Below are 14,800 nucleotides of genomic sequence, written 5' to 3' on the forward strand. Positions count from 1 at the left end.
ACAACAATTGTCAAAATTACCCTCGAAATTATCACCAACAATAACATTAAAATCTACACCATGGTGTACAGAATTGATTGATTGATTGATTTATCTTTATTAAGGTGTACAGAAAGGTGCCCAAGGGAAAAACGTTCTTCCAATACATTATAAATTAACTAATTAATTAATAAATTAATAAACAAACAGTGGCTTAGTTAGTAACTTAATTGAAACCATAATTGAAAAATGTGGGTTTATTTTTTATAATGACAGCTAATCTGACCTGGGAATTTAAATAAATTTGGTTTTGAAACAATAAAAATAACATTTCAATGCAACAAAAACGAAAATTACTTTAAATGATGCTTCAATTTGATTCAAGCAAGCATTTTGATAAATCAATAAAATCCAATGTTCAATTCAATAAAATTAGTGGTATTATCCCAACTCAATTTTGTTGTTGAATTAATCTATCAATTTTATTGATCCATATTCTATTCAAAATTTTGTTTAACATGAAACATAGTTTGTATGATTGCACTATGTTTTTTTCTGCGTGATGAACTATCATGCTATAATTATAAATGGCATTAAAATCTAATTTTTTCAAAATGTTTTAACATGCGAGAAATCAAAATCTTGGATGGTTTATTTTACACGGTACATATCCCCCGTGTAAAAAAGACCTGAGAGTATATTACGCCCAAAACGTCAAACACTTCAGGGAATGTTTTTGCAGGTTAGCTGTTAACGAAAGAGGAAGTTAGCAATGAAAATAGATCAATGTATATAAGATATATTGTAAGATTCTTCTACAATTTAAATTTTACAATGCTCGTCGAGATTTTTAATTATATATATCAAACCGAATATGATGCTATGATGTCCATTATAATATCGAATGATCCGTAGTGGGCATATGTAGCACCAGAATCCACACAATGATTGTGAATTTTGAAAAAAAAAACCTAAGAACAAACTGAAAATTTCTTATGGGAAATGGCGATTAGAATAGAAGAGCATAGCCAGTGTTAAGGACTAGAGATAAGCGGACTGGTTGAGATTTGAAAAGAGTGCCTGTTAAAGCCCTACAGTAAAAGCATGGACGTCTGTCAAAAGTTGTTCCATTCGAACCGTCAAAATGCACCGCTTTGCTCGATTGGAACAGCTTTTTTCAGTTTTGTGGTGACAGTCGTCCATACTTTTACTGTAGGGCTTTAGTTTTTACCTACTTTTGACTAGTTTGTCTCCTTTTCTCCTACTAATGTTGTCAAAAACTGACATGCAAAACCACCCAACAGGGGTAGTAAAGTGTGGGAACCCAACGTTGAGTATAATCAACAATCAATACGAAACTAACGATTTTAAATTGGCTCACTACTTGACTAGCCTATTGGTCCCAAGCAAACGATTAACGTACCCCATTCTAGTCGAAATTCTAGTACTACGCAATGTTTGTTTTGATTCGCTATGAAAGTTTGACAGATAATGTGAGGGGTTATTGGTTTTTCCTATGTTTCGAGGGGTGAATTGATTAGCTTGGGACCGAAGAGAGCTGCTTGGGACCGAAGAGAAGCTGCCCTAATAAAAAATAACCATAAACGAACGATAACCCAAATCATTGAACTATTCCACAAATGGTTTGGATGATACCAAGAACACGTCGATAAGCAAATTAACCATACAATTTTTAATAGGGTGAGCCAAAAAGTTGAGCACGTTATTTCGGGACCTTCTAGTCTTAAAGTTACCTCTATGGTATAATCATGTTTACCTACTGTTGGGTACAACTAACTTACTTTTGGTTAAAAAGCCAGTGGAAAATTCCATACGAACTGCACACAAGTAAATGAAAATTACTTTGACCCGCTTTACCTACTTTTGGGTTCCTGCACTATAGTGCCGAGATGAGAGAAAAGAACTTAATGTTGGGTTTTTCTAACCATGTAGGTTAAGTGATGACGTCTCAGTCATTACACGGCGAATGAGAACAACCCAAATTTGAGTTTAGTTCACTCATAATCGCCAAAAGTGCAGGAACTCAGCTATGAGTAAATTTGCCTCATGTTTTCCCACGTTTTTCAAGGATTTTCCAGGGAAAAATTCCCGAATTTGAGAAAAGTAAAAATTGGATTCACTCAGTCTATTGGTACTACTCCGAGACTGAATAAATTTGTCGTCAATTTCCTCATTTGCCGGCAGATTCTTTAGGTTTTCCACAGGAAACCATGAGACAAATTTTACTCATCGCTGAGTTCCTGCACTTTTGGCGATTATGAGTGAACTAAACTCAAATTTGGGTCGTTCTCATTCGCCGTGCAGACAGGTCTTTTGCTCGATTCGAGTGACTTTTCCCAAGCCGTTGTTGATAGACAATAGGCTGTTCGAATTTTGCCGTGTCGTCACTCTACACGGTAAGAAAAAAGTACTCAAAAGTAAGTTCTTTTCACTCATCTCGGCACTATAGTACAGGAACTTAAAAGTAGGTAAAGCGGGTCAAAGTAGTTTGCATTTACTTGTGTGCTATTCGTATTGAATTTTCCACTCGCTTTCTACCCAAGAGTAAGCTAGTTGTACCCAAAAGTAGGTATATGTGATTATACTCAACGTTGGGTTCCCACACTTTACTACCCCTGTTGGGTGGTTTTGCTCCTCCGTTTGTTGACAACATTAGAAGGAGAAAAGGAGACAAACTAGTCAATAGTAGGTAAAAGTGAACTGGCCGTTGGGTACTTTTGTCTTACCGTGTACTACACGTACTCTATTTTTGAACCAAATTATTTAAATGTCAACGTCCGCAAAGCACATCTTGTTTTCATGAGCCGTGTTCCTAGAAACTTCCTACTTAGGCATATGTTGCTAAGACAGTTTGCTATGAATTGACCACTTTGTCAAGCAGTTTTGGCGTGACTTTCTACCAGCGATTTCACAAAACTGGACAAACTAATTTCTATTTTTTTTATGAAACGCACAAATGTTGGCTACTTTTGTCGAGGTTCTAGAAGAAAATATCTCAAAATAATGTTTTATTTCAAAGTTCGAGTGGTAGTAAACGTCATTTTAACTGCTCGAATGAAGTGGTTAATTCATTCCTCTCTTGTACTAAGACACTCGCTAGGGGCGCTAGTTTACAAAACTTTTCGCTCTTTTTTTACCGTGAAAATAATACTATTATGACATTCACAATGTAATTTGATTTGTTTTTCATATTTTAAAAGCGATTCATCGTAAGTACCAGCAATAATTTATGACGTTTATCGAATTTTGAATGATCGCTGAATAATTAAAGAAACCATTCTTGGAAACTTATCTAGTAAATCTAAATTATACCGTTACCTGATTCAATGAAACTTCAATGTTCTTTCAATATCGAACAGGAGTCGATTTTTTTTTCTTCTGTTAAAATGATAAATATGATCAAGGGATGCTATTTCATTGATTACAATTAACTTATTTCTCGACTTTTCATTCATCTATCGCTATTTACTTCCTATGTTTTTAAATATATGAATCACAGAGACAAATAATACAGTTTTAGAGCCTTTTCTCGTTTAGTCGTAATTATCTTGACCTAAATTGTTTAATTATATTCAATTGTTCAAATTGATTTCTAACTTCAATAGTTAGTTTCACAGATAAGAAGCCTCGTATGTTTGAAGATTTCAACAGCATCGAACATTTCTCAATAGGTAATGGCAAGCGGGTCAACATTATCGTTCGGATTACTATCGCTATTAAAAAAACGGGTGGCAACAATTCTTAGATGGTCCAAACCTGAACCTTCTCGGCAACCACGCACCACGAAGCTCGTTCATAGTAGGATGACACAATGTGCAGGCTGGCTACGTGATGGTTGATCAGAGCATCTAGCTCGCCTTCGCGAAACACGTGGTAGTAGCGATGATGGGTTGCCGCACCACCCACCGAAGGACTATCCAGTGATGCCGAACTTGTCGAATGAGCCCAGGAATCAACGCTGGTGTGCGACTCGATCGAAGATTTATTCGTATCGGGCAATTTTTTGTTACTGGTAGCTTCGCTTGCTTCCCCGACACAGGTGACTCTTGGAGCCGATGATTTTTGAGTGGTTCTACTGTGATTGCTACCATTGCTGGAGGTGCATTCATTTCTGCTGTAGTGCTGTGAGTTTCCGGTATTTACATCTAGCTGAGTAGAACTCAGATTTATCGTTTTGAGGGGTAAGCTATGACTACTGCTAGTTAAACGACTATCATTCGTACTATTATTGTTACTGTTGTTACTGGCTAGAGGGTCTACATCAATGTTTTGAAAATGCTCTTCCGTGCTTTCTTCTTCCTGTATCAGTAAAGCTGTGTCGTTTGTCAGATCGGCGTCATCTTCGTCTAGTTCGGGAATGATGACAAACTCATCGTTTTTGTTGAGATTCTTCTTAGCTCCGCGTAATCCATTAAAGTTGTCAAGATCGTCCTGTTCAGCTTCACATGACTCATTTAGCTCTTCGTCATCATCCGTTTCTTCCTGAATGATCGGTGTCATTGATGAACCATAGCTTGGCCCAAGCGAATCATTACTGCCACCTAATGCGCTGGAACCAAGATGACTTAGGTTGGCCAACATCAGTCGCCTTTCTCTCAACTCCGCACGAAGCTGGTTCAGATCCCGTAGGTCACCGTTCAATTTTTTCAAATAGGGATCCGTAATCGGTTGGGCGTCTGCCAGCGAGAGAGTTTTCTTCGTGAACCTGTTATCACTGAACACGTCATCGTCATCATCGAAACTACTCTCGCATTGCTGCTTCTCGTTGTCGAGTTCTTTCAACAGCTGAGCGCTCAATTTTTCCGCAAAGTCCACTAGATGCTGTCGGCAGGACGAGTCGTCCAGGTCCGCTCCATCTAGGGTTTGTTGCGATTCCGGTAATCCATTGAGCAGTTTTGGCTTAGCTTCGCTTTCCCGTATTACCAGCTCTACAGTGTCTTCCAACTTATGTGCGACAACTGCCGCTGCCTCTACAAGTGGGGGAATGTTAGGCGCGTCGGGTTGACTCGACTCTTGAGCTACGGATGGTTGCGGTGAGACAGCTGGTCGTAGCGCGCTTATCACACTGTCGATCGAATCCGGTGAGGATGGCTCACTGGAGTCACTGTCCAAGTCGTCGGTTTCCGGGTTGAATAGTTCCAATGATAATAATTTTGGCACTACTGGAGCTCCGGTAGATGTTTGCCGGCGAAGTATAGGATAGCTCTTGCGGAACTTGGGAATCGGAGGCAAATCCTTGATTTGCTGTCGAGTTATTTTCTGAACTACCTGCTTAGTCACCGATGTCGTCGTCGTCGTCGTCGTCATCGTCGCCGATGGCGGTTTGCTACTATTGTTGTGAGCACTGCTGTTGCTAGTCGTTGTAGTCTTACTAATGTTGTTGCTACTGCTGGAAGCGATTGTGGTCGTTGAATTCGTACTAGCCAAAGCATTTGAAGGCGGGGATTTGAGAATTTTAATACTAGTGTTATATGCGTTATGTACAGATGATGAAGATGAAGCAATTTCCTCAAACTTATGAAACAATGAAGTATCCTCGAATGTGAATTGGCTAAACTCACTGCCACCTGTCCCACCGTTACTGGTTCCGCTTGGGGGACTTGGTTTTGTGCGCGGTGGAGCAGGTGAATGCGCCGGCGTTGGACAGGGCATTATCAGAGGGGACGTCGGCCCAGAAGGCATCCGAGTTGGACCTGGACCAAACCCTTCGCTCGATCCGCTCCCTTGCTGCTGCTGTTGGTCCGGTTTGGGAATGTAGATCACAGAGGCAAAACTATCTTCGGACTCAATACTGGTATCACTCTGCAGACTGCTATCCTTGGAAGAATCTAGGGGTGCAAAGATTAGAAAAGGGAGGATGGATGGAAAAATACAAATTAGCAACAAGTTAGGGAAAATAGATTATGCAGTATGTGGTTCTCAAAAAAAGCTAAGCTACTGACATCCACTAGCACAAATGCTTGCTTGCATATCAAATATACTATTGTGGGTTACAACTAAAACTGAACCGCTCCAAATAAAAAAAAAGAAAAAAAAGTGTGATAAAAGTGCACGATTACGTCAAATCGGTTTTGTTGACTTCATTTAATTTATTTAGCATTTATTTCATAAGGAATAAGTTCACCGTAGACAATAAAATGATTTGACATAAACTTACATTTTTATGGCACTTTTTAATAAAAGAAAACGCGCTTATTTGTCCAGTTCGGTAGGAAATGCGCAAGCACTATCTTTTTTTTAAGCGCAACGGGCACGTATATTCAAAGCAGTAGACCTGTCACAGGTAAAGTACACACTTTTTGATTTTTTTTTATCTTGAAAGATCTTCGTTTTGCGTTTGATCCGCTTACACAGATTTAATAGATGTTCTCAAAAATGGGTGTAAATTATGAAAAAATCTGAAAAAGCACAGTAGGCTTTAAACAATTAAAATCATTTAGGGAAAACTATAAAAAGTGGATAAATCATCACATGGGACAGATCTTTTGAATGCGCAACAAAAAGTACATTCTCTACACATGAGTATAATTCTTTGTAACTGCAGCATGTTGGTGTAAGCTTACATAGAGTTCAACGTGGATTAAAACGTGCATCGGATAAGCTACTAAAAATCCGTGCACTGATCAGTAAACACAATCAAAACCAAACTAATACAGTTGGTAGGGTCCTAGAACGCACACCATGCGTTAGCTAAGAGTAATTCATACAGTAAAACTTTCAATAAGTATTACACATAAGCGTTCAAACGTGTTTGTTCTATTAGGAAAAATGATCGGTCTCAAATGGCTACCGTAATATAATACTGACCAAAAAATGGTGCACCCAAAATTCAACTGTATTAAGCAACGAAAAACGATATTGAGTGGAAAGTAAGGGTATGCGATTTAAGATTTATTTCAGTTCGATACGATAAATTCCCCGATACCCCGTTTGACATTCGGACATTTCACAGAATGATCGTTTGGCAAAAGGAAGTTTGGCCGAATGGAACATTCTTCTTTATACATTTACATAAAAAAGAAGAAAAAACTCTGCTTAACAACTTTCTGCCTAGTAAACATAAAAATTTACCATTTTGAATGTAATAAAGTTCCATATTTTAAAATAGCGTATCATATCGACATAGGGTAGGTGTATCTATAGTTGCGGTCTGGAAAACCCAGATAAAATTATTTTTCATCGGTAGCTCTCCTGAAATAAAGCATAATTGCATATTTCAAACTTAAAATTAGCCCATAAATGACGGAAAATAATTAATTTGCATTAAGATTTTCACTCCTTTGCACCTATAGTTGCAGTAGTGTTCCTATGATAGTGGAATCTATAAGAAACCAAAGCATTCCACTATTATAGGAACCAAAGTTAGCAACTGCCACAACTACTGGAACAGTCTTCCTATTAATGGAGGGCGCGTTTTCTAAAACTGTATGCAATTTTTTTTCAATAGAATATTTTTCTAGCAAAACAAAGGTTAAAAGCTATAGATTGACGAATACAAATTTTATGTACATCGTTTATTTATTTTTTAATAAATAAATTGCCTCAGTTCCTCCACTACTGGCTCACCCACTTTACTAGTGGGGTAGAAATTATAAATTCATATTTTTTTTCTAATACGGCTCCTTGAACTATTGGAATAATTATAATTGTGTGCTCTTGCGATTTTTGAACTTGGCCTTCTTCAGAGTATATAAAGTTGTACCATCTTTCGTTCAGCTTCAAAATATTTACGATGTTAAAATAAACTTTCACTGGATCGAAACTTTGACGATGCTAAAACTGAAAACTTTTTCTTAATTCAGTGTTCAAGAACTGGAACCGGAAAAAAATGAATAATTCTTCAAGATCTATTAACTTTCCTGAAAGTCTAGTATTTTCTGAAGTTTTCGGAGCTTCCCTGAAGTAATTGGAACTGCCCGAAAGATCGTTGAATTTTAATAATGTTCTCTAGACCTGAATTTCTCAGAGGTTTTCAAAAGTTGACGCAAACTGTCCTGAAGTTTTTGATCTATCCTGAACCTCTTACATTTTTTTAATGTTTTCGATACTTCCTTGAAGCTCAAGGAACTATCATTAAAATACCAAAACTTTCCAGAAGTTTTCTGAACTTTCAAGAAGTTCTTGAATTTTCTATTTTCCTTTACACAGTAAAACATTCTTAATTTTACTTTTTACTACTACTTTATTACTTTACCTCACTACTTTACATTGGTGCGTGTAAACTAATATTTCATTTTAGGTAAACAACTTGCAAGAAATGTTGCTCACAAAGATTGGCATACAATATTTGCAACATTCCATGAAATGTCTCAGAACTCACGATTGATAATGTAAACTTGTATGATATGTGACGCTCCATATTGAAAAGAAATTTACACTACTTTTTCGACTGTATAGTTCTCGGAACTTCTCTAGCGTTCCAACAATTTTTCGAATATTCATGGAGCTTCCCTGAAGACCCCTCATTCCTTATTGAAAATTCAGTAATTAATTAATGGAACTGCTCTTTATAGCTCTGATCATCCTCGAAACAGTTGATATTCCAAGTGTTTAATGAAATGATAATAATTAAACTGCTAAAAATCATTAAACTTCTTTAAAGTTCTCTGATCTTCCTCGAAGAGGTCGGAGCTTTGCTGAAGTTTTTGGAAAATTCCTGAGTTTCATGGAATTTCTGTAACTTCTTGATTTCTTCCCAAACTGTAAAACCTGAAATTTAGGGGATATATGAAATTTCTTCATTTTTGGTAAACCAAAATTCACACTCCAAGCGCTCCTTTCCAATTCAACATCAAATCCTTAAATCCACAAAACTTTCTCCTCCTAATAGTCTTGAAAAATCTCTATGTGTTATCTCGAAAGCATCAGTACGTCTAGCAGCTGTTGAAAAAGTACGACAAATCTATATATTTTTTTCTAATGTATTGCCTACATACATGTTGATACCCTTTTTTTGATCAACATATTCGGCCAATCGTCCATTCGGCTCGTTAAAACTATATTCATTGATCAAAATATATAATACTTATTGTTTATTGTTTTCAAAATATATAATACTGTTGCTAAAGCCGTTACAGCTACGGAACTGTTTGGATGACAAAAGCTACCAGCAGCTATAGTTAGTAAGTATATTTTTAGTTTCTGAACTTTGAACTTTGTTATAATTCTAGATTATCCTGATATTCTGTGCCGCATTTTGACGGTCGTAATTTGATGCCAAATTTTGTTGTTGTTATTATTTTACAGAACTAAATTGGATAAAGTTTACCCCTGTTAAAATCTGAGTAAACTTTACCCAGTTTATGTCACAAGTATGTTTGCCCAGATTCACGTAAATGAATGTTTACACATTTTTATTTTTTGCCGACCTAGATAGTTTTCATGTAGCATATACGAAGGGCGGAATCGAAGTCTGTAAGAGCTGCATTAGAACCCAGCTGGACATCACATCAGGGGATCATGGCTACGGAGACTCAACAAGGAAATCAAGATAGTCAACCGAAATCTTATCTGGGCCCAGGTCAACAGTGTTGGTAACAATCTGTAGATCTATTCACGAAAAATGTGTACACCCTCTTTTTACTTTTTCCAACGTCAAATGAGATAATGCTTAGTGCTAGCCTTAATGCAAAAAATAGCTAATTTTTGAAAGTATTTTTTGAACTAAACAATGTTTTAAAAGTGATCTTATTATTGTTTATTGTTTATTAGTCAACAGGTAAAATGATACAGTGATACTTGTTCTCAAGGACTCAAAAATATCTCAAAATGACAAAATTGAAAGCCAACCAAATTGTTGGCAAGCTACTTCACGACGTAACACCGAAAATGATACATGGGATTTTTTGTTATGTCTTTTCTCGATTCCGATCCGCAACCGTGTACAGTCCTCTCTTGGGTTCGTATTGGTGCGATTTGCGTGTGTTAGTGAGATGAAATTTTTTGTTAGCTGTGAGAATTTTTTTGTTTGCTGTAAGAACTGTCATTCTAAAGTAAAAATAAACAACAAAATGAAAACAAACCCTACGCTTGCACTGTAACAGTCAAGTTATGAGTAAAAGTTAACCCATTTTTAATAAAAGTGGCTTTACTCTTTTATGACTAAATTATTTTAACAACAATGAGTTTCTGCTAACAGTAGCTAACAGTTACTACTTAATTGGCATAATAAATTACTCATTATTTAGTAGTGCCACTTTTATGTTTGATTATTACCGTGTACATGGCAGTATACGCTAGTGTGTGTAAAATTATATTATTAGATTAGTGTTCGTGAGATCCTGCTTGGAGAACTCAATATTGCAACAAAGCAGGCAAGCAATATATCATTATCCTTATCCAACTCCGATCAAGCCTAAGAGGAAGAGGAGACAATAGGGGGATTTTATACACCAATTTTCTGTCAAACGTGAACCAGCGCCTGATTGGTCTGGTGAACGTATAGAAACGCGAGAATTTTTAAAACTGGGAATCTATTTTCTTGTATTTTGACAGTCGACTGCGTCGCCCATAATGAACTAGTTTTTGCACGGTCGTTTACGCGAGAAAAGAAGAAAACATCACAGACAAAAAGAAGCCAGTTGCAACATTGAGGGGTTAAGAAGGAAAGGGGTGTAAGTGACTTTGATCGATTCTCTTCATCGACTTTCTGCGTTTATTTGTTTCTCGTGACAAATTGAAATCGTACACATAGTAACCGACTTCGCAATGGTTCGTGTAAGCCATAATTGCCCTGTAACGTGGGTAGATCACCTTTTCGAGGTACGTTACGGGATGTAAGATCTACCACCGATTAATAGTCCTCACTACTTCAAACTAGGGGAACAGGATTTTTCAGTAATCAAAGGAACACATGTTAGTCCTTGTTACTTTTTATGCCATGTTAATAGTGACAAGACTCGGCTTTGTCCACCAAGGATGATCTTGAAACAAGGAAAAAAATGAGTTAGTTAGTCTTCATCTATGTGATTCCTAATCTTCTATTCGTTGTTCCCTAGGTTGAACTGGTTAAGACTAGGGTTCTGATGCATGGTCATTATCGGTGTCATTCCTAAATTTTGTGGCTAAGAAATCCAGTTTTGACTGACAAAGGGGCGCGCCTTTGGAGGGTGTTTCAATACTCAAATCCTAGCGATAAATGCAAGAATGAAAACTGTAAAAAAAATCGAATACTTCATCATTTCTCAGTAGTGATGGAGTAATACGACATGCACTAAACTAAGGACACGGGATATACTACAATAGATCAAATTACTGGTCGAAGTGGTGTAAGGTCCAGAACAGAGATTGATGTCTCGATGTCCAAGAGAATAAGAAGCGTAAAACTGTCAATGTTTCCTTGCAGGAGATCTCCAATAAAGGCACGCTTTTGCCAAGTTGCGTTTCGCTTCTATTAATTCCAGGTTTATAAGCAAACAACGGCTTTCATAACTTGGTCAATTGAATGGATCTCTCCGCTTAAGATGACGTAGAGCAAACCGGATGAATAGCCTGAATACGTTGAATTTCATTCTGGTAATAAGGAGACCAGACGGCAGACAAATACTCCACTTTTTTTATCCCAAAGCATAGCTAATATGAAAGAGTGAGTACATGCAGCCAAATGAAATAACCGAATTTGGAAACATTGAGTGACATTCAATTAAGATGACACCATTCCAGTTGTTTTTGCTAAAAAAAAGTGCGTCTTGTGGTTGCTTAATCGTGTAGTAAAACTTCAGGTTCGACATAGGAGATGGAGAGTTTTAGACATTTCAAGGTGAGACTGACATCGTTCATATATAGCAAGAATAGAAACGGCCCCAAAGTGACTTCCTTGGGGAACAACGGAGAAAACCGGAAAGGAGGGCGAAACGTGGAAAAAAAGTTTCGAGCAAATCCCCAAAAATGGGGGACACATTTTTTCGTGAGCAAATATCCGTAGTTTAATCACACTGCAGGTCGATGCAAAAGCAAGCAGCCAACCAGGATGCAAGTCTTTCATGTTGGACCTAACGATACTGGAGATGCGTAGAATCTTTAAAATATGTTTGTCTCCTGAATTCACAGGAATTCAAATGAACTTTAGAAGTTTGGAATTAAAAATGCAATAATAAGTCCACAACCTAAAAAAATATTCAAGTACGAGTACCAGGTCTTAAAAATTAAAATTAGAGACCAATCCCTTCAATTTTGATTTTTGGGGAGAGGGGAGCACGAATAATCCTATTTAAAAGCATAAAAATTTTGTCTGTTCCTTCAAAATCATTCTATAAGCTTATTGTTTATTTTATTCAGGTGTGTATAAATATCAAAATCGATCAAATTGTTGCCTGACTTTGACTCCAATGAATAGTTAATAGGGTGGTTCAAAATATCGATTTTGTTCCACCAAGCTCAATCGATTTCAAATCGGATGATGATTCTCCCAAAATTTGAGCTCATTTGGATGTGAACTCATAGTGCACTGTTCCTTTGAAGTTTGTATGGGAATTATCATGGGAAAAGTGAACTTTTTGTTCTTATCGTTCTAGCCTTTTGCTGTAATGATCTATGGGTAAGTTTGCTATGTGTACTAATGTGCAGTTTCGCCAGACCAGTTTTTGATTGAACGTCAGGCAAATTAGTTATTAATTAATAATGAGTATGCTGATCTTATAACATGCTCCATCAACTGCTCAGCAGGCAACATCGGTGTACTTGGTGCGAAAAATAGGGCATCACATCCAAGCTACTATGTTATAAGTGCAAGATGAAGAGTTTCCCTGAAAGTAATCGATTAATCATATCAGAAAGTTGTCGGCTTTGAGATCAATTCATAACTAATAACCTTCAATATAATCGACATCAAAATCAAAAAGTGGTCTTCAGCAAAGTTGTAGCTGATAACATTCCCCAATAGATCAGATAGCAAATTTTTCCGTAAATCACTACAGTGTTGTGAACAAAAAGTTCACTTTTCCTACAGTAATTCCCATATAAACTTCAAATGACATGTGCACTATGAGTTCGCATCCAAAGGAATTATTTTTTTAAAATTTTTAAACCGTTCAAAATATTTCAAACACAATTTTTGAACATCATGATTTCTACTAGAAGGCTTACTTAATTTGATCATCTAATCTACCATGCGATTTGTTTATTTATATGTATTTAGATTGGCATATAATGTTTATTTCTACAATATACGTTTTTTTTTAATCAATTTATTTATATTACTCTGAGGCATTTATTGCAATAATACAGACTATCTTTACGTCACTCACACTCTCTAATCTATACAATGACAATAGATAGGAACTTTTTTGAGAACCAAGCTATTAGAACCATCTAGTATTATAAGTAAAATAATGTACGGAATAGGTACCCGCAAAACGTTGACGTTTAATGAAAGTGGAACGAAAACTTTCTGTAGAAATGAAACAGATGATCATTACCAATAGCAGAGGGATGGATGGTGTGGCAGTGGAAAATGTTCGTAAAGAGAAGAAAGTTGATTTTTTTTGATTTTGAAATATAGAGAGAAAAAAAAGAAGAAAACCCGTTTTGAAAAGAGTATACGAGAAAATAAAGTAGACATTTTGGAATTTACAGGTCAACTTACCGGAACCACTTTCTCTCGAGTGGCGGCGAGGTTTAGAGTCATCTTGGTTGGTGCCTATCCCTACAAGCTTGTCGTTACCGTTACTGCTGCCGCTGCCATTGCTGCCGCCATTATTGTTGATGGAATTGCTCCTGGAAACATGGTGGCTTCCGTTTCGGCCATCATGACTGTGGGGCATATAACCGGGATTGTGCGGATCGTATGACCGGCCTTGCGCGTAGTTGTGACCATGATGGGTGGTTGCTTTAATGTTTTGCATTATCTTAACGAACCCGTTCTTCGTTACACGCTCTAGGCTGCCGGTAGATGTCTTCAGTTTTGTAGTCAATCCTTCTTTGATCACCTGTAACCGTTTGGTAAACAGTGACCGGCAAAGGAATGATTCATTCAGAGACATCTGCTTTTGTATCCGTTTTCTGATTCGGTCTTTTTCACGCAACCGGCTCTCGGCCATCAGTTCTTCGTTTAGTGAGCTTTGCTTTCTAAGCAGCTGAATACGTGAGTCGTTACGTATAATGTGATCCCGGTAGGCCTGCGCCGATTCGCACAGCTTGTAATCTACGTCATCACATAATGATTGTTTCTGTTTAACTAGTTTTGGTCTTCGGGATGCTGACGGCTCAGCGGGCGCCGCTTTCGATTCAGGTATTTGAGCACCTAAACTTGGTACACTTGAACGTGATCTAACTATGGTTTTTGGTGGTGGATTTAATATACTACCTAAGCTCCGGCTTTTCAGGCCAGCAGACAGCGGCGGCTCCGGTATGTCGTCGAAGTCCTCCAGACGTCTTAGCTCGATTGGCAGATCCTTGGCATCCTCGTAATCAAGGCTGCTATCATGCTTCGTTTCCCGTGAGCTCCACGATTCCAGGAACCAGGGACTTTTTTTGCTGCCGGCCAACTTCTGCGGATGAAACAGACGGTTATGCAGATACGTGTTTTTTTCGACAAATGTTAACAAAATCAATGTGATCAAATATGGTCTTCATGGTTGTTATGTCCCTACCCTAACTTGCCGGAGGGTGAGTTTCAAAGTTCTAGATTACACCTATGTGTGAATAGGTGTGAATCGAAAAACGTCAAGTTGAAAATATGTTAAGACAACAATAGTTTCGTTTCTTATATCTTAAACAGATTTCATTATGTTTGAAACATGTCTTCAAATTTACAAAAGTTTATTAATAACATTTGAAATACCGTAGAACGGGGTTACAATGA

The 14,800-nt window shown here is 37.3% G+C and overlaps 1 protein-coding gene across 3 annotated transcripts in view; it reads right to left on the reverse strand.

The window, feature by feature from the left end:
• Positions 1–1,211: 1,211 nt before the first annotated feature.
• Positions 1,212–14,800, reverse strand: part of fid (fire dancer) — an 83,348-nt gene continuing 69,759 nt past the window's right edge. Inside the window, exons 5-8 of one of the 3 annotated variants that reach the window (XM_065237097.1) lie at positions 14,303–14,486; positions 13,583–14,239; positions 13,346–13,387; positions 1,212–5,828 (exon numbers count right to left, since the gene is read on the reverse strand). In XM_065237097.1, coding sequence (XP_065093169.1) covers positions 3,742–5,828; positions 13,346–13,387; positions 13,583–14,239; positions 14,303–14,486 — 2,970 coding nt within the window. In that variant the 3' untranslated portion in view covers positions 1,212–3,741. Of the gene's footprint in view, positions 5,829–13,345; positions 13,388–13,582; positions 14,487–14,800 lie in introns of all 3 variants that reach the window. The other 2 variants (XM_065237095.1, XM_065237096.1) reach the window with 2 other exon arrangements.

This window comes from Ochlerotatus camptorhynchus, unplaced genomic scaffold, assembly GCF_037179485.1.
Source record: "Ochlerotatus camptorhynchus isolate MF236.1 unplaced genomic scaffold, CSIRO-AGI_Acam_v1.1 ptg000591l, whole genome shotgun sequence".
Taxonomy (NCBI): Eukaryota; Metazoa; Arthropoda; class Insecta; order Diptera; family Culicidae; genus Ochlerotatus; species Ochlerotatus camptorhynchus.